Source organism: Dendrobates tinctorius, unplaced genomic scaffold (genome assembly GCF_039654945.1).
Source record: "Dendrobates tinctorius isolate UK_male_01 unplaced genomic scaffold, ASM3965494v1 ptg000007l, whole genome shotgun sequence".
NCBI classification, from domain to species: Eukaryota; Metazoa; Chordata; class Amphibia; order Anura; family Dendrobatidae; genus Dendrobates; species Dendrobates tinctorius.
In genome coordinates this window covers 41,971,593-41,991,363 of record NW_027361675.1, presented here as the reverse complement: position 1 = coordinate 41,991,363, position 19,771 = coordinate 41,971,593, and the positions used below count along the sequence as shown (strand labels likewise).

Here is a 19,771-nt window from a genome sequence, read left to right as displayed (position 1 = left end):
GCTTCATGCCTGTCTTCGTATGCTTGCTTGGTGTTTGATTCGGTCCTGTCTCGGTTAACGTCTCTTGTATTCTGACTCTGTACCTCTATGCCCGCTCTGTGTATGACCCCTGGCTACGTATTGACCCATATGAGATAACAGAGCGGGCAGCGAGGTACAGGAGGGATAATCACAGAAATGTGATTATCCCTCCTGTACCTCGCTGCCCGCTCTGTGTATGACCCCTGGCTACGTATTGACCTTTCTGTGATTATCCCTCCTGTACCTCGCCTCCTGGCTTGCCTGACCTGAGTTCCCCTCTCCTCTACTTCAGTATTCCTGTAGCGAGTATATTATATCATCTGCAGTAGTAGGACGCTAAGCCCCACCCTCTGCGGTCACATGATCGTAGGTCCTGTGCGCACCTAGCTCTTCATCGTTGCTCCACCTCCCACAGGTCCTCAAGCTACTCTGCTCCTACCCATGTTAGATGCCAGGACTCCCATGGCTGCGGGTAAGAGTCCTCCACGTGCACTCTATTTGTGTCCTTGTTACTTGAGGTGGCGGTGCTGTTTTATTTTTCTGTGTTGTGCTGCAAGGGAAGGAGATTGTCTGGGGTATTTTCAGATTAGTATTATGGATCCCATGCAAGCACTATCAGATCAAGTGAAACATTTGACTCAAATGTTCCAAAAATGAATGTGGAACAGCGCTCTATGGCCCATACCCAGCAGCAGCTAGTAGACACTGTGCAGGGGGTTGTCGCTGCAGGGGCCTGCGGTCCTGAGATTAAAGATGTGTCCCTTATGTCCCCTGAATCTCTTGTTAAACTCCCTGACCCCTTCTCTGGGGATAAAAAGAATTCAGGGCTTTCAGGGAAGGATGTAAATTGTTTTTTTCCCTGAGACCCCAGTCTTCCAGGGATGAATTTCAGAGGGTGGGAGTCATTATTTCCTTGCTTCGGGGTGCCCCACAAGCCTGGGCATTCTCTCTTGCCTCCACGGCCCCGGAACGAATGACTGTGGATGCTTTCTTTAGGGCCCTGGGTCATATTTATGACGAACCAGACAGGGTTCGAATGGCTGAGGATATGGTGATGAATGCACGTAAGGGTCGGCACTCAGCAGAGTGGTTCTGCTCAGAGTTCCGCCGGTAGGCGACAAAGGTCTCCTGGGATGATGCCGCTCTTCGGGGGCTGTTCCGTAGAGGCCTGTCTGAGCGCCATCAGGATGCCTTAGCCCTGCATCCCCCTTCTGACACTCTGGAGGAGGCCATGACCCAAGCAGTGCGGATGGATCGCCGGCTAAGAGCCAGAGGAGTTATGCACTCCGAAACCTCCTTGTTTTCGGGTGGCAAAGTGGTCGATGCCAGTCCGGTACCCATGGAAATTGGCGCCACCTCTGTCAAAGAGAAAGAGAGGAAACGCCGTCGAGAGAACCAGCTCTGCTTTTACTGTGGAGAATCGGGACATTGAAGGAGGGATTGCCCATCGTGCCCGTCATCCTCCAAGCCGACGGGAAACTACTAGGTCTGGGTAGTGGTCGAGGAGGCTGCCCAGACCTTCAGGTACGTTTTTCCTCATGCCCTAAAATTTTGCTTGAAGTTGAACTGGTAGTAGACAATTATCATTTTGTTTCTACAGCATTGGTAGACTGCGGTTCTTCCCTCAATCTGGTCAGCTCCGATATCATCTCCCAACTCAAGATAGGGACAATCAGGCTGGAGACCCCACTGAAAATTGTGGCTATCGACTCTTCACCCCTCACCCGTTCAGGGATTCTTTATGTTTCTGACAGTTTTTTTCTGCAAATTGGTTCCTCTCACTTTGAGGAAATGAAATGATTTGTGATGGACAAATTGCCAGCAGGGCTGGTATTGAGCATGCTGTGGCTTCAACAGCACAACCCAGTGATTGATTGTGAAAAAAGGGAAATCATCAAGTGGGGCTTTAAATGTACTGACTGTTGTTATAAATCTGTTTTTTGTGTGACACCTGCAAAATCTGTCTATGAGTCTTCTGTCAGTCTGGAGGGTATTTCGGAGTACCTCAAGGGCTTTGAGGATGTGTTTTCTGAAAGCAAGGCCGAGGCATTGCCACCGCATACGCTATTTGATTGCACTATTGATTTGATTCCTGGGGCCAAATTGCCCAAAGCCTGTTTGTTTAATTTGTCAGGCCCTGAGCGCCTGGCTATGAATGAATACATTGCTGAAAGTCTCCGTAAAGGGCATATAAGACCTTCAGTGTCCCCCGCTGCAACTGGTTCTTCTTTGTTAAAAAGAAGGATGGTGGTCTGCGTCCCTGCCTCGACTTTCGAGAACTCAACAAAATTACCGTCAGGAACACTTACACATTACCCCTGATTCCAGATTTGTGTAACCAGCTCTCAGGGGTTAAGTGGTTTTCTAAATTAGACCTCAGAGGAGCTTATAACCTGATAAGAATAAGGGAAGGAGAAGAATGGAAGACAGCTTTTCTTACAACAGAGGGATTGTTTGAAAATTTAGTAATGCCGTTTGGGCTTACTAATGCACCAGCTGTCTTCCAGAACTTCATTAATGTGGTGTTTGCAAATCTCATTGGCCGCTTTGTGGTTGTCTATTTAGATGATATTCTGATATATTCTGCCGACAAGGACTCTCACTTATTGCATGTCAGAACTGTTTTGCAAAGGCTCATAGAAAACCCGCTGTTCGTCAAGCTTGAAAATGTACATTTTTTGTCCAGGAACTAACATTTTTAGGGCTCATAATCTCACCACAGGGGTTTTGAATGGATCCCAAGAAGGTGCAGGCCATCATGGAGTGGGTCCAACCTCAGGATCTTAAAGGTCTCCAACGCTTCTTGGGATTCGTGAATTATTATTGTAGGTTCATCAAAGGCTTCTCGGAGATAGTTAAGCCCCTTACTGATCTCACGTGCAAAGGGGCTGATATTAGGAATTGGTCTTCTGCAGCTAAACAATCTTTTCTTGTCCTGAAAAACCATTTCATGTCTGCTCTAGTATTGATTCAACCAGACCCATCTATGCCATTTAATGTATTGTGGAGGTCGATGCTTCAGAGGTGGGGGTGGGGGCTGTGTTGTCTGAGGGGCCTACCACTCTGACTAACCTCAGGCCGTGTGCCTATTTCTCAAAAAAATTTTCTCCAGCAGAGAGAAATTACGATGTGGGGAATAGAGAGCTCCTGGCGATCAAATTGGCGTTGGAAGAGTGGAGGCATTTTTTGGAAGGAGCAGCTCACCCTATCACGGTCATCATTCACCACAAAAATTTGGAGTATATTAAAACTGCTAAAAGACTAACGCCCAGGCAGGCCCGCTGGTCAGTTTTTTTCTCCAGATTCCAATTTTCTATTACTTTCCATCCAGGGTCTAAAAAACGTGAAAGCAGATGCGTTATCATGTAGTTTTGAGCCGCTGTCCGCCCCTAATCCACCCTCCTCCATTCTTCAACTTGGGGTGGTGATCACGGAACTGTCATCGGAGTTGGAGCGGGAGATTGTGGGGGCTCAATCTTTAGCTCCAAACTCCAAACCTGTACATAAATTGTTTGTTCCACAGCATCTGCGCACAAAACTCCTGTGGGAGTTCCATGACTCGAAATTGGGTGCTCACCCAGGTATTATAGCCACATGTGAAGCAGTAAAGAGAGTTTTTTCGTGGCCATTAATGTCTGCAGAGATCAAGAAATATGTCGCAGCATGTGGGGCATGTGCCTGTTCCAAGAGCTCTCATTGCCGGCCGGCCGGGAATTGGTACTTTTACCAATTCCGAGAAGACCGTGGACTCATTTGTCCATGGACTTCATTACTAACCTCCTTCCATCCCGGGGTAACACTGTAGTTTGGGTAATCGTAGACAGGTTCTCCAAACTAGCACACTTTGTACCTATGGCTAAGCTACCATCAGCAGAAATCCTGTCTAGACACTTCTTGTCACAGATTGTTCGTCTTCATGGAGTGCCCATGAACATTGTGTCCGACAGGGGAGCGCAATTCGTAACTAAGTTTTGGCAGGCCTTTTGCAAAAAGCTGGGGATAGCTCTGTCTTTTTTCTCAGCTTATCACCCAGAGAGCAATGGACAGACGGAGCGCACCAAACAGTCGCTTGAGCAGATTCTCCGGTGTTTGACTTCCACTTTACAGGATGACTGGTGTGATGCCTTACCGTTGGCGGAGTTCGCCTTCAACAATCGAATTAATCAATCCACTGGTAGGTCACCGTTTTTTATTAATTACTTATTAAACCCTCATTTCGGGGAATTTTCGCGACTGGATTCCAACTGTCCAGGGACCGAGGACTGCATCAATCTGATTAGTGAGCTGTGGTCTAAGGTTCGTTTAAATATTTCCAGAGCGCAAGGGAAATATAAATATTTCGCAGATAATAAGAGGGACTCTGGTTAGATGTTACAGTGCGGAGATAAGATGTGGCTTTCCACACGACACATAAACCTAAGGTTACCCTCCGCCAAACTAGGGCCAAAATTCATTGGCCCATATGAGATAATCGAAGTGGTTAACCCGGTAGCTTATCGTTTACCTCTTCCTTCATCATTGAAACTCCATGATGTCTTCCATAGGTCCCTGCATAAATCTTTAGGTTCAGTGGTGGAGGATCCAGGTTCCCTTCCAACCCCGGTACTGGTGGATGGACACATGGAATTTGAAGTGCAACACATTGTACATTCCCGATGGGTTCGCGGGTCTTTACAAAACTTGGTACACTGGAAGGGGTACGATCCGGAGGACCAGTTGTGGGTACCAGCCAGATTGGTGCACGCTGACCGCCTGGTTAGGGCATACCATGCTCGATATCCTGAGAGACTTGAGGGTCCAGAGGCCCCCCATTGAAAGGGGGGTACTCTCATGGTTTACTGAAGCTCCAGGTTAAGCGGTGCAAAGGTTAATCTGGGAAGCCTCTCTGTGGATCTGGGGAGGGTTCTTATAGCCTCATGGAGGAGCCGTCCCCTGTCGTTTATACTCCTAGCTGAGTGTGCCTGACCCTGTTCTGTCTGAGCTTCATGCCTGTCTTCGTATGCTTGCTTGGTGTTTGATTCGGTCCTGTCTCGGTTAACGTCTCTTGTATTCTGACTCTGTACCTCTATGCCCGCTCTGTGTATGACCCCTGGCTACGTATTGACCTTTCTGTGATTATCCCTCCTGTACCTCGCTGCCCGCTCTGTGAATGAAGGCCAAGGAAGAAACCATTGCTGAAGTAAAGACATAAAAAGGAACTAATCGTTGCCAAAGTGCCAAAGAGTACTTTGACAAACCACAATCCTTCTGGGAAAATGTTCTGTGTACAGATGAAACAAAAATAGAGCTTTTTGGCAATGCAAAGCAACAGTTTGTTTACAGACAGCGTAATGAAGCTTATAAGGAGAAGATCACGCTACCAACATTTAAGCATGATGGAGGATCCATAATGCTTTGGGGTTGCTTTGCTGCATCTGGTACTGAAGGCCTTGACTGTATAATAGTAATCATAAAATCAAAGAATTATCAAGAGATTTTAAAGAAATCTGTGTAGTTATTCAGTGTAAGAAAACTTGGTTTGAGTCAAAGATCTTGGATCCTCCAGTAAGACAATGACCCAAATCATACATCCAAAAGTACACAGGAATGGTTGAAAAAGAAAAAATGGACTGTTTTAAAATAGGCAGCAATGAGTCCTGCCCTCAATTTCATTAAAAATCTTTGGGGTGAGCTGTAATCTGTCATTGGGAAAAAGAACCCTGCAAACATTCAAGAGCTTGAACAAACTGCAAAGGAAGAGTGGGAGAAAATACCAGCTGAGAAGTGCAAGAAGCTTATAGATGGCTACAAGAAGGTTAGAGATTGTCATCAATGCCAAAGGGTGTGCAACCAAGTATTAGTTAAGAGTGCCTTTCCTGCAGCGCATTCTTTGAAATCGCAACATGTAAGTTGAAAAACAAAGTTTAATTATTGTATTACTTTGGACCACTAGTTAATAATCCTGAGGATATAACTCTGGTATATTTCCATTTATTTCTGAAGATATTGTACAGTCTTTGAAAAAAGGATGGGGTACCAATAATGGTGAGCAGCACTGTATTACACAAAGGATCACTCATAATAGAGGTTCTAGGTCTAAATACAATAGGATTACAATGGTGTTATTAAGAGGTCCTGAGCAGATTAACATGAATTTCTCTTTTAGTAAAGACTGACAAATCTTCCAACAGTTGAAAGATGACCTGCAAAATGTAATCCGGTTGTCTTGAAAAAAAAAAAGACAGAATTATAAAGATGTTATTGTTATTATGCGGAAATCTTCTTATGACATGTTTGAGGTGATTGGGGCCACAACAAAATTAATACTGTATATTGCACAATAACTGTCATGTCAAAATATGACATTATAATTTATATTGCAAGAAATATAAGAAAAATGCATTGTTTTGTGACTTATATAGATAAATAATCAATAGAAAATGCAATAATTAAAGGGCTTGTGCTCGATTTATAAACCGATGACGGGGACCTTTAGGAAAGATCATTAATATAATCAATATACGATTGTTCATCAGAGTTCATGAAGTGAATGGGAGCAGAGCTGCAGTACCCGAGAACGGCTAAAACACAGTATACAGATCTGTGATATTCCAGCTGTTTACATCCAAACAACAAATGGATGGAAGTACTAGATGTCAGACTTCGACCAATCTGACAACAACCCCCCAATCAGCATACATGGGTATGCAGGTCTTTGAAATGGAAATCCACCAACACCTTTAAATCTTCTATCTGTTGCTGCATTTTGGAGAAATCAAAATTTTCGTTAATAAGTAAATTAGGTGTTAAGTGCTCTGGGAGTGACAATGCACTTAATTAGCCTTTGCCTCCAGAGCTTGTTTACCCGCTCAGCACCAGTCTGTTTAGTATGATTGATAGCTCACTGCCTGTGCGATGCCAAGCACCAGGCATGGAAATCATATAGTGAGCTATTAATCAAGTTAAAAAGGCTGGTGTTGGGCGGGGAAACAAGCTCTGGAGGCAAAGGCTAATGCATGACTGAAATCGCAAATTTATGGGGAATTCTGCAACAGTTGGCAGGTATAAAGGTTTAGATGGATTTAGATTTTACCATTTTAATCTGGTTGCTTTTCTGCTTACATAATTTTCATGATATTATTTTCTCTTTAAAAGTGTGACTCGTGATGGACCTGATGACTAAGATTGGCGGATGTTGAGAAGATGTTGAACTACAGTAATTAGCACATAATCATTTTGGGAACACAACTGGGCATCAATAAATTAGTGGTCCGAAAGTCAATGGCAGTAAAACAAGAATATACTGGAGATAGATTACGTCTATAGTACTTGACTAACGCTACATACGCCAGCATGAGCTCCCAAACATAAGTTAGAGAACAACCAAATATTTCTCATAATATCCTGAAACTCAAGGCTAGGCCAACAAATGCACGGCTAAGTGGATTTACAAATTTCACTGCCATTGTAAAGTAAAATAAGTATTGTGCATTAGGTATAAAGGAACATTTCAATAAAATAGCCTTCAGCTACATGAAAGAAAACTCGCCATTCAAACCATTTTATTGCACTTGACAGCTTTTGTTACTAAATTTGTTCTGGAACAGTCTGCAGGTTGTGATGCTTGTAATTAACAAATACATCAATCTTATGGGAGGGCCTCTAAGACCCCAAAGTAACAGACTAAAAGGCATAGATTCAGTAGAAAACAAAAGGGGATACTATAAAAACAAATCATTCTTTCCGGTTTAGCCTGGTAAACTGATAATTGTGAAATATAACTGTAACCACATATCAGTAACAAATTAGTACAGTATATTATCTATAACCAAAATACTAACTTTTAGTAAGACAGGTTTACAACAAAAACATGTAAGGAAATGTACTTTGATAACAGGAACTATGACAAAAGGTAAATATATGATTTAGGATGTGAAACCTCACTTATGGACACAATATGTACTTTTTTAATGGGAATCTGTCAGCAGATTATTGCTACCTCATCTGATAGCAGCATGATGTAGGGGCAGAGACCCTGATTTCAGCATTCCAGCAATGTATCACCTAAGTTTACTGGGCGCAGGAGTTGAAACAAAATCTCTGATTTTTCTGCAGCAGATATAGCAGTGCTTGAAGGCTCTGTCCTGTATATCCCCACCCCAACCACTAATTGGTGGCTGTGTACACTGTATATATTGACAGAAAGCTGCTAATTAGTTAGTTATACAGAGCAGCTGACTAGGAGGCACGAGACGCGAGACATGTAGTGATAATCTCCTGCTGATAAAACACTGATTTTATTGAAATAACAACACACAAGCCTAGTAAATGCAACATTGCTGGAATCCGTGACTCAGCCCCTAAAACATGCTGCTATCAGATTACACAGGAACAACCTGCTACTAGATTCACTTTAACATAAAAAAGGGGGATTTAATATGAAACTGATTCTATATTGTATAAAAGTCAAAAGTGCAAGAGTCACTGAAGAGATAAGTCAGCCACTTTGATGGGAGTGACGCTGATAGATTGTATATAGCTAGCTCTGTCTTAATAATTTTCCTATGTACATGGGCCCGTCAACCATTGAAAATTGTATCTGATGTGTAGGCAGGATATTTGTGGGAAAAGTTTCTTGTATTCTATTTATTGAAATCTTTAGTGCTTGTATACATTTGAGTCCAGTGGGCGGTCCTATTCAGAAATTGACAGTCATCCCTATATGAGATGGCACGCAGAGATGGTGGACAACAGTTAGTATTATAGCCTTGCAGTGCAGGGGTCCAGGGTTCAAATCCAAGGTCAATATTTGCAAGTATTTTGTATGCTCTCCCTGTGTTTGAATGGGTGTACTCAGTTTTTTCCATACTCCAAAGACATACCCATAGGAAATTTAGATTGTGAGCCCCAATGGAGACAGTGATGTAAAGTGGTGTGGCGATTAATAGTGCTATATAAGTGGATGAAATGACTGAGTAGCACCGCCCACTTGACTCATATGTATACAAACACCAGGAATTTCAACGCATGTAATATACAAGTTTTACAAAATCTTTTCCAATCAACAGATATATCATTCTGCTCTGCTTCTTTTTCTCTACACCATGCTGCCCACAGATTGGACAGCAGGCCCAACATGACAGCTTCCCTTTAAACGGTGCCTATCAGTTTATTTCTTATTCAATCTCTAGTCCCTTCCTAATGTGCAGCAGATCAGTACTGAGACCCTTATTGATCACTCAATGTACCACTTTCCACAGCAGGCAGAAGCGCTGGGCTCCTGCATGAAGGGCGCGCACAGACTGGTGTACTGGCTCAATATAAATGCTTTGAGCCTGTACATCACTGAGGATGGTGTAAATATTTAAAGGGAGTCTGTCACCCCATTTTAGCCCTATCAGCTGCGGCCACCGCCATCAGGGGCTTATCTGCAGCATTCTCCCTCCTTGTCCTCCAACTTGCTTCTCCCTCGGCTCCTGCGCACGCGTACTTTATCTGCCCTGTTGAGGGCAGAGCAGAGTACTGCAGTGCGCAGGTGCGGGACCTCTCTGACCTTTCCCGGCATCTGCACATTGCGGTACTTTACTATGCCCTCAACAGGGCAGATAAAGTATGCGTGCGCAGGAGCCGAGGGAGAAGCAAGGAGGAGGACATCGTCGTATGAAGATGGGAAGTGCCGGACGGGACCGCGACTCCCACCGCACCCGCCCCCTCCGGTGAGTATAATCTAACGTATTTTTCTTATCTTTCAGGTTTCATTGGGGGCTTATCTACAGCATTACACAATGCTTATAGCGCTAAAACGGGGTGACAGATTCCCTTTAAAATAAAGGAGTATATAGTTGCTTACATCTGACGACCATGTTGATCTTCTCTTGTCAGCACTCCTTCTTTTTCCATGAGCATTTGCCGAAAAGTACCCACTTTCTGCCGTATTTCCTCTTCCGAATATCTAAAACGAAAGGAAAAAAATTGTTATTACAGTCTTCAGTTCTACAATAAATGTTTTACAAGCCAATGCTTAGAAAGATAAACTCGCTACACTGGGAGCCTGGCTGTCATTCATTGCTGATGTAGAGGTACGTCAAGGTCAATCATCTCAGCTCCATTACATACAGAACATTGGGTGCGGGGAGGGATTAAGTGAAGCTTCAATTCAAGGGGTTGTCTTAATAATATTAACTTACACTGATCATGCAAAACACATATTATAATCATAATCAATTAAAAAATACTAGCATATCTACATATTTCTGTTACATATTTGTTATGGCCTCCTTTGTGTTGATTTGATTACTTATCAGAATTTCTACCAAATGTGTCCAGTGTCGATCACATATGTTCACCACCTGGAGCCACTTCTTCTCAAATTAGGTTGACATTTGGAGATGGAATCAAAACAATGACAGACGGCGTCATAATGAGAATGAACAGTAATAGTATATCTAGATATAAGCTTTTTCTAATTAATCCAATGCTAATTTTCTGTTTCATAAAATCGTTTTTTTAATTATTCCAATTGCAAACTTGAATTAATGATAATTAACTAAATTAATATCAATCAATATCTATTCATTGAATAACCCCTTTAAAAGGAACCTATCACATTCTATATGTAGACCAATCTGTGGGCAGCATGGTATAGAGAAGAAAAAGCTGAGCTGAATGATGTATAGAGATGATGGAAAAGATTCAGTACAACTTGTGTTTTATTCATTGAAACCACTGGTGTTAACATACATATCAGTCCAGTGGGCGGTCCTACTCAGTGATTGGTAGTTATCTCCACGCACACAGTCCTACAGAGCCCACCCACTGGACTGATATGTATACAAACACCAGGGATTTTAATGAATAAAACACAAGTTTTACTGAATATTTTCTCCAAAAAATGTATAACAGTCCGATCAGCTTATCCTGCTCTATAATTTTCTGCATGCAGAGCACATAACATTTTCAAAATGACAGCTTCCCTTTAAGGACTTCACATGTTAGACTTAAGCTTTATAACTGACACTTTATAAGTTTTGATTCAATATACAATAGTTGACTTCCATCTATATCACTGCAGGATGCTTTCACTGTGCTCACTGAACCATGGTCCTCTGGTGTACACTATATGGCGTGAATAAATGTTATGTCAGAATTCGGTGTGCATTATGCCAACAGTATAACGGTAGAAACATCTTAGAAATCTGCACATGTATATACTACTAATCTGCACTGTTCTGAACGGAAGCTTAGTAAATCAGTCAGGAATGTCCAGAAGAAGCAGAGGTTACATAGCTCTGCATGGTGCAGGAAAGACAGAGGCATACGAGCTATCTGTGGTCAATAGCTAACAAAGAGGAATATGCCATATAAATATGGGGCAGACGCGAGTCCTGAACAGGCACCATTGCCAACACTCATAGGTTGTCTGGAAAGTCTCTCATAAATCTAAAACACTCATGGATTCTTTGAAGAGTAAAAACGCCACCCACAAAGACAGAAATTATACAATAAGAGCGGTTGGTCAATAACGGGACTATTGAACGGAACACTTCCACGCCATTTATCTCTGCTGCTAAACCTCAGCTCCAAGAAAGAAAGTCACAACTGACTGCCTGCTTGTGGCAAGATGGCCACTTGTTTCAGTTTTTTAACTAAAAAAAACCAATGGCTGAGAATGATTTAGGTGCACTCTGCTCTGCAACTGGTATTGCATAAAGGAGCACTTTCTGGATGGCACAGTGCATATGGGCACTCTCTAACAATAATTTAAAAGTAATTGACACTATTAGTTGGTGGTGAACTCTGTGACTAGCACAATAGCGAGGTACCCTCTTAGGTTGGATGGTAAAATATTAGGCTGGCAACGATTATTGAGAACACTCTGGGGCTGTATTTTTTTATGCATGCAATTTAAGGTCGTCACTCTTTATCCTGTTGTCATGTACAGTATATCTGTGGTAAGAAAAGCAGGCAGCACTCCAAAAATAGTGGAAAAATAGGGACTTTATTAGTCCACCTGGTGTGGCAACGTTTCAACTGTGAATAGCTTTTATAAAGGCTTGATTGAGAAAGGTGGACTAATAAAGTCCCTAATTTTTCACTATTTTTAAGTGCTGCCTGTTTTTTTAATCTATCTATCTATCTATCTATCCATCCATCCATATATTCCATATCTATCTATCTATCTATCTAGAAATCCAAAAATCAGGAGCAGCACACCGTTTTTAGTGAAAAAAGCTTTTTTATTTAGCCCATCATGGCGATGTTTCGGTCCAAAAAGATGTGAACCTTTTTCTGGCTTGAAAAAGGTTCAAATCCTTTTGGACTAAAACATCGCCATGATGGGCTAAATAAAAAAGCTCTTTTTTCACTAAAAACGGTGTGCTGCTCCTGATTTTTGGATTTCTACAATTGAGGTTTGTTATTTGCCCAGGGGGCTTTGCATCGGACTTTCTCTTTTTTCTTGTGCTGCTTTAACTTTCTTCTTTTTTTTGCATCTATCTATCTATCTCTCTATCTATCCCATATCTATCTATCTATCTATCTATCTATCTATCCCATATCTATCTCTCTATCTACCTGTAAGCAGGTTCGGGAAAGTGGTACGCAGGGGTCGCAGAGCAATGCGATATAACAATATTATTTAATTTGAATAGTAAGAATGCAAGTAATCTCCTTGCAGGGAGTTACTAAACAATGAACAAGAATTACAGGAAGAACAAAGGTTAATGCAACAGCCTGAGGTTTAAACATCACTTATCGTGGTTTCCACTGATCCTCATGTGTATCCAGTCTGATGGGGGTTGTAATACCGGCAACAGCCGGCGTAGTGTTCTTAGATGTCATCTAGTGGTGACCCGTCCAACTTCTGGCAGCAACGGACGGTCAACGGTTTTGCCCACTGAGTGTTGCACACCCTCCCGCACTCTCCCTGATGGTGGGAAACTTACTGCTCCTTCTATCTATCTATCTATCTACAGTGGGTACAGAAAGTATTCAGACACCTTTAAATTTTTCACTCTTTGTTTCTTTACAGCCATTTGGTAAATTCAAAAAAGTTCATTTTTTTCTCATTAATGTATACTCTGCACTCCATCTTGACTGAAAAAAAACAAATGTAGAAATTTTTGCAAATGTATTAAAAAAGAAAAACTGAAATATCACATGGTCATACTTTTTCCGACCCTTTGCTCAGTATTGAGTAGAAGCACCCTTTTGAGCTAGTACAGCCATGAGTCTTCTTGGGAATGATGCAACAAGTTTTTCACACCTGGATTTGGGGATCCTCTGCCATTCTTCCTTGCAGATCCTCGCCAGTTCGGTCAGGATGGATGGTGAACGTTGGTGGACAGCCATTTTAAGATCTCTCCAGAGATGCTCAATTGGGTTTAGGTCAGGGCTCTGGCTAGGTCTGTCAGGAATGGTCACAGAGTTGTTCAGAAGACACTCCTTTGTTATTTTAGCTCTGTGCTTAGTGTCACTGTCTTGTTGCAAGGTGAACCTTCGGCCAAGTCTGAAGTCCAGAGCACTCTGGAAGAGGTTTTCATCCAGGATATCTCTGTACTTGGCCGCATTCATGTTTCCTTCAATTGCAACCAGTCGCCCTGCCCCTGCAGCTGAAAAACACCCCCACATAGCATGATGCTTCCACTACCATGTTTCACTGTTGGGATTGTATTGGGCAGGTGATGAACAGTGCCTGGTTTTCTCCACACATACCGCTTAGAATTATCACCAAAAAGTTCTATCTTAGTCTCATCAGACCAGAGAATCTTATTTCTCATAGTCTGGGAGTCCTTCATGTGTTTTTAACAAACTCTATGCGAGCTTTCATATGTCTTGCACTGAGGAGAGGCTTCCGTCAGGCCACTCTGCCATAAAGGCCCGACTGGTGGAGGGCTGCAGTGATAGTTGACTTTGTGGAACTTTCTTCCATCTCCCTACTGCATCTGTGGAGCTCAGCCACAGTGATCTTGGGGTTCTTCTTTACCTCTCTCACCAAGGCTCTTCTCCCACTATTGCTCAGTTTGGCTGGACGGCCAGGTCTAGGAAGACTTCAGGTGGTCTCAAACTTCTTCCATTTAAGGATTATGGAGGCCACTGTGCTCTTAGGAACCTTGAGTACTGAAGAAATTATTTTTTAACCTTGGCCAGATGTGTACCTTGCTACAATTCTGTCTCAGAGCTCCTTGGCCAGTTCCTTTGACCTCATGATTCTCATTTGGTCTGGTATGCACTGTGAGGTGTGAGGTCTTATATAGACAGGTGTGTGCCTTTACAAATCAAGTCCTAGCAGTTTAATTAAACACAGCTGGACTCCAATGAAGGAGTAGAACCATCTCAAGGAGGATCACAAGGAAATGGAAAGCATGTGAATTAAATGTGTCTGAGCAAAGGGTCTAAATACTTATGACTAGGTGATATTTCAGTTTTTCTTTTTTAATAAATTTGCAAAAATGTTTACATTTCTGGGTTTTTTTTCAGTCAAGATGCAGAGTGTACATTAATGAGAAAGAACTTTTTTTGTATTTACCAAATGGCTGCAATGAAACAAATAAGAAAAATGTAAAGGGGTCTGAATACTTTCCTTACCCATTGTGTCTATCCATCCATGCATGCACACTGACAGGCTAAGAATCACAAGTCTAAAAATGGGAAATGAGAAAAAGATCTTACTCAAAATCAAGAAAGTCCATCACCTGCTATAGAAATAAATGGGCCGCAGAGTAGCAAAAAAATTAATGTCCACCTTAAATATTTTTATAGATAGATGTACTCATTAAAATAGATGTACATACTGTATAAACAACACCGAAATAAGAACAAGTTCATTGTATGTTTTTAGTCATTACTAAGTTGTTGTCATTACTGCCAAAACGAGTAATGTAATATGAAAATAGTTGGGACAAGAAAATGATCTTCCACTATTTTACATGAGATATTGTAATGATACTCACACTGCATTCTTGTCCACAGTCATGGCAGTCAGTCTTCTGAATGAAAAACAAATTAAAAGAAAAACTAGCTTCAATATCCTCCAAGTCACGGAGTGTTGTTTTCAAGGCCTGCCATGCGCTATATAAGAATGGCCTTGTGCTCTTTTATGTTGGCAGCATTGGCGCTACAACAGCAATTCTCATTTATTTGGGATAACGCGGGAGAAAAGCTAAAAACATCATAATGAATACAAATGGAAGCACAGACTTAATAATATACCAATAGTATTACAGAATGACTGTCCATAAATACAATAATAATATGCTACCATTCTTCTTGCTTATGAGCAAAACATAGTAATCATAAATTTGTAATAACTGCATTAAATACACTTGCAGCAGGCACATTTATGAGGCCATTTTTTTCAGTACATTTTTCTCCTGCTTTATACAGCTAATCAAAACTTTGGAAATTCATGCATAAAATGACATTAGTTTAGTCTGTTTTTCTACTACTTTTCATAGCTCTTTTTGAGGACCCCATGATGGCAATTAACCTATGGATTTCATTTATTTCTTTGTGATTTCCACAACAATGGGATTGTTCAGGGGTAGATGGACTGTGTGTGTTCTTTTGCCATTAGGTGTGGACACTACGGTCCCAATTCATCAAGACCTGGATTGCTGGAATAACACTCTCCTGTTTCATGAAAAAGCATACGCCTCATAATGGATTGAGAACGTCAAGGGGGAAGTGCATTTCAAAGAATTGGCGAAGCACGCAAGAAGTCTTGGGAGACGGGAGTGGGAGGTTTGGATTAGAGAGGATGTTAGCTTTAGGTCATTAGCAGAACGGAGGGCACAAGTAAGGTGGTAGATTGAGACAAGAGGAGATGTAGGGTGGTGCTAAAACATGGAGCGATTTCTGGATGAGAGTGATAAGTTTGTATTGAACTCTGTAGCGGATGGGCAACCAGTGCAGTGACTGACTCAAGGAAGTGGCATCGGTTTATCATTTGGAATGGAATATGATACTGGCTGTTGCATTCAATATGGATTGGAGAGGAGAGAGTTTAGTAAGAGGGAGACTAATCAGTAGAGTTGCAAGAGTCCAGATGAGAACGAATAAGAGGTACAATAAGAGTTTTTTCAGAGTCAAAGGTAAGATAAAGTTGCATTCTATAGATGTTTTTGAGGTGTAAGTGACATGAGCGAGTGAGTCATGGGATGTAGGGGATGAATGAAAAATCTGAATTTAGAGCGACCTCAAGACAGCAGTCATGTTTCTGGGGATTAATGGTAGAACTACACACGGGAATGGCAATATCAGGCATAGGTAGGATATTGGAGACAGGAAACACAAGTTCAGTTTTTACAGATTCAGTTTTAGACAAAGTGAGGACATAATGTTAGAGACAGCAGAAAGAGAATCAGTGGTGTTTTGCAATAAAGAAAGTGTGATGTCTGTAGATGATGTGTATAATTGGGTGTCATCAGCATAGAGATGGTACTGAAAACCGAAGTTACTGATTGTTTGTCCTATAGGGGCAATACATAAGGAGAAGAAGAGGGGACCTAGGACTAATCCTTGAGGAACCGTGCTGGTAAAGTCAAAAGAAGAGGAAGGGGAGCCAGCAAAAGATACAGTAAAGGAGCAGTCAGATAGGTAGTAGGAGAACCAGGAGAGAACGGTATATTTGAGACCGATAGACCGGAGCATAGCGAAGAGGAGTTGGTGATCCATAGTGTCAAATGCTGCAGAGAGATCTAAGAGAATCAGCAGGGAGTAGTGACCATTATATTTAGTTGCTAGTAAATCATTAGAGACTTTAGTGAGGGCAGTTTCAGTAGAGTGTAATGAGCGGAAACCAGATTGTAGAGGGTCAAGATGAGAGTTATCTGAGAGATATCGGATTAGACAAGAGTGGACCAATCATTCCAGGAGTTTAGAGATGATGGAAAATTAGACACAGGTTTGTAGTTCGCAGCATATTTCTGGTTGAGGAATATTTTTTTAAATAGTAGGTGTATGCTGCTGTGTTTAAATGAGAAGGGAAAGATGCCAGATGAGAGAGAATAAATATTTTAGTTAGATGTGTGGTGACAGCCAGGGAAAGGGAGAGGAGGAAATGTGAGGGAATAAGGTCACTGTTTCAGGTAGTGGGACAAGACGACACAAGCAGATGGTTTATTTCTTCAGTGCCCAGTTCAAAGGTTCAAATACAGAAAATGACCTAGATGCAGTGCAGGTGGAAGGAGAATGCATTAGGTTGGGTCCCCAACCTGTAGCTCGAGAGCCACATGTGGCTCGGGATCCCATGAATTGTGACTTGCGACTGTCTGCCAGCTTGGTGCATTAGGTCCAGGTCTAGCAAACAGGTCTGAAGAGTACATCTCAAAATGGTGAATTTTTGAGTAGCCCTGCACAGAAGTGCAGATCTGGATGCACATATACTGATCTTAGGGGTTTAGAGATGTTTTAGGTATGGTACGCTGGAGGATGGTACTACCTGTTAGAGGAGGTGCTCAAAGCTGGATGTGACAGTGTGTTGGGGGTCCTTGATGGGAGAATACTGAATGGATGTATTGTGGGAACCCCTGGATCTCAGTGTACTGCTTTGGAGTGATTTCTGTGGAAAAGCTTTGGCTATCATTATACCTGTAATGGGGGCTTTGGTTGACACTACTTTGACGGGGATGGGAGCTGGATGTGGCTGGCGACCCTCTCAATGCTGAATGTGGCTTGCGACTCTCTCTCTAAGCTGAATGTGGCTCTCAAGGTCAGAAAGGTTGGGGACAACTGCGTTAGGGTATTGGGAGAAGATTTACTATCGTATTTGGTAAATTTTTTATTTGAAATAATTGGCCAGATTGTCAGCGCTGAGGTCAGAGGTGGGGGCCTGTACTCTTGAATTGAGGAGAGAATGAAAAGTGTCAAAAAGTAATTTAGGATTTTTGGATAGAGCGGTGATAAGGGACAAAAATATTGCAACTTTTCAAAGTGATTAGGCGTAATCGGATTGATGAACTGGAGACTATATTCTTTCCTGGTCATATCACCTCTTTGTCCTGTCCAGTAGCTTCTAGTATCTTAATTATTGAGTTAAAAAATATCAAGGCCATGGAAAAAAAGAGACCCAAATTTGTAAAAATAACAATGGGTTGGAGGCAAATTTATTTTGTATGGTTCAGAACAAGTGAAAACGTCGCTAAAAGTCATTACTTAGTACAGTGTTCCCCAACTCCGGTCCTCAAGTGCCACCAATAGGTCATGTTTTCAGGATTTCCTTAGTATTGCACAGGTGATAATTGCATCACCTGGACAGGCAAGAATTCCAACTCCTGTGCAATACTGAGGAAATCCTGAAAACATGACCTGTTGGTGGCTCTTGAGGACCAGAGTTGGAGAACACTGACTTAGTACAACACATAAGACTCTTTCCAGATAGTCCTTACTTGTAGTTTAGCTCAGAAAATATTTTGATCTTAATATACAAAAATTATTGTATGGGCCCTATGTATTCTTTAAGAACCACAGAGAAATAACATCATTGGAAACCATTCTGCCATATATATTTAAATTCACTCCATACAATAAGATTAACTTATACTTTAGAACCAATTTATCCCTTTGGCATTCTATCATTTGAATATTTTTTTTATTTTATTTTTTCCTCTCTTATTTCTCCTTTTCGCTTTAAAGCAAAATTTATACATTCAATTTTGTATGATAAGCACATATGTAGCGAAATATAATTTCTATCAACATAAAATAAAATTATTCATGTGCAAAGCTGGAGTAAGGCAAATAAAACCCCTCAAATGCAATTCAAAAATATATTTTCTACACTTTTGGTAAATGTGTAATTTTCTGTTCTTTGCTATATCAAACAGAAACCCTTTTAAAATGATGGATTGAAATGGATGGTTGATGCTGCCATAGAAACTGTGAAGGACTAAGAAGAAAAATAACTGAAAACCTCTACATAAGTAATGACTAACATGTATGAATGTGCTTCTTAATGCTGGATACTATTAGGATAGCATAGTAACATCGGTGAAGATTGCAACCAATTTCATCTACTCTGGTGTGCAAATGGCCATACTACAACACATGCATAGTGGAACAGTCGAAAAAAGCATTCTGAGTATAGGAAATATTTTTTTTCCAAAGAATTATAGTGTTCCTCCTGTGCTATTCAAATAAAAAAGAAATTAGTAGGATACAAAAATGCATTGTTATATTATATATAACTATATTTATCATTTGGTGAAAATTGTGCAGAAGTCACACAACTGTTTTTTTCCCATAGAATATTCATTCACTAGTGTCTAGTATCCACTTAAAGATGTTGTACCCTTTATGAAAATTTTTTCCTGTAAGTTCTGTTAGTAGTAAAAGACAAACAAAATGTGCTTTATTCATACTGCCTTGGTCCAGCGCTGTTAGGGCTAGCGGAACGCACCAAATAATAAAATAACAGTAAGGTGCGTTCGCAGCCCGGGGTCCACCGTGCAGGGGTGGCAAACTGTTGCTTAGTAATAGCGGAAGAATAAAGCAGTGTACAAAAGGTCACATGTGGGTTAACGTCACCCAGTGTGAACAGAAGTGAACTCTGCTAACTCACAGAAGCAGGCTACCGCAGAACATAAATGCCGGTGCCTGTTTAGCTCACAGAGCCCAAACACGGAGCGCATAGAAAGTGGTCACAGAACTCTGCCCCAAGGACACGGGGTCAGAGTCCCTCTAGATCTTCTGAGCGTGTGGCGTCGCACCTGCGGATGCCACTATAGATGCTGACTATGGAGTGTCGAGCACATGCACCGTGGACACTGATGCC

At 41.6% G+C, this 19,771-nt stretch overlaps 1 protein-coding gene across 2 annotated transcripts in view; it reads right to left on the bottom strand.

Annotated features, from left to right (window-relative positions):
• The window catches only part of SRRM3 (serine/arginine repetitive matrix 3), a 713,909-nt gene that overhangs the window by 239,738 nt on the left and 454,400 nt on the right, over nucleotides 1-19,771 (bottom strand). For both annotated transcript variants that reach the window (XM_073573890.1, XM_073573882.1), the window contains exon 5: nucleotides 9,851-9,952. In XM_073573890.1, the coding sequence (XP_073429991.1) occupies nucleotides 9,851-9,952 (102 nt within the window). The remainder of the gene's footprint in view (nucleotides 1-9,850; nucleotides 9,953-19,771) is intronic.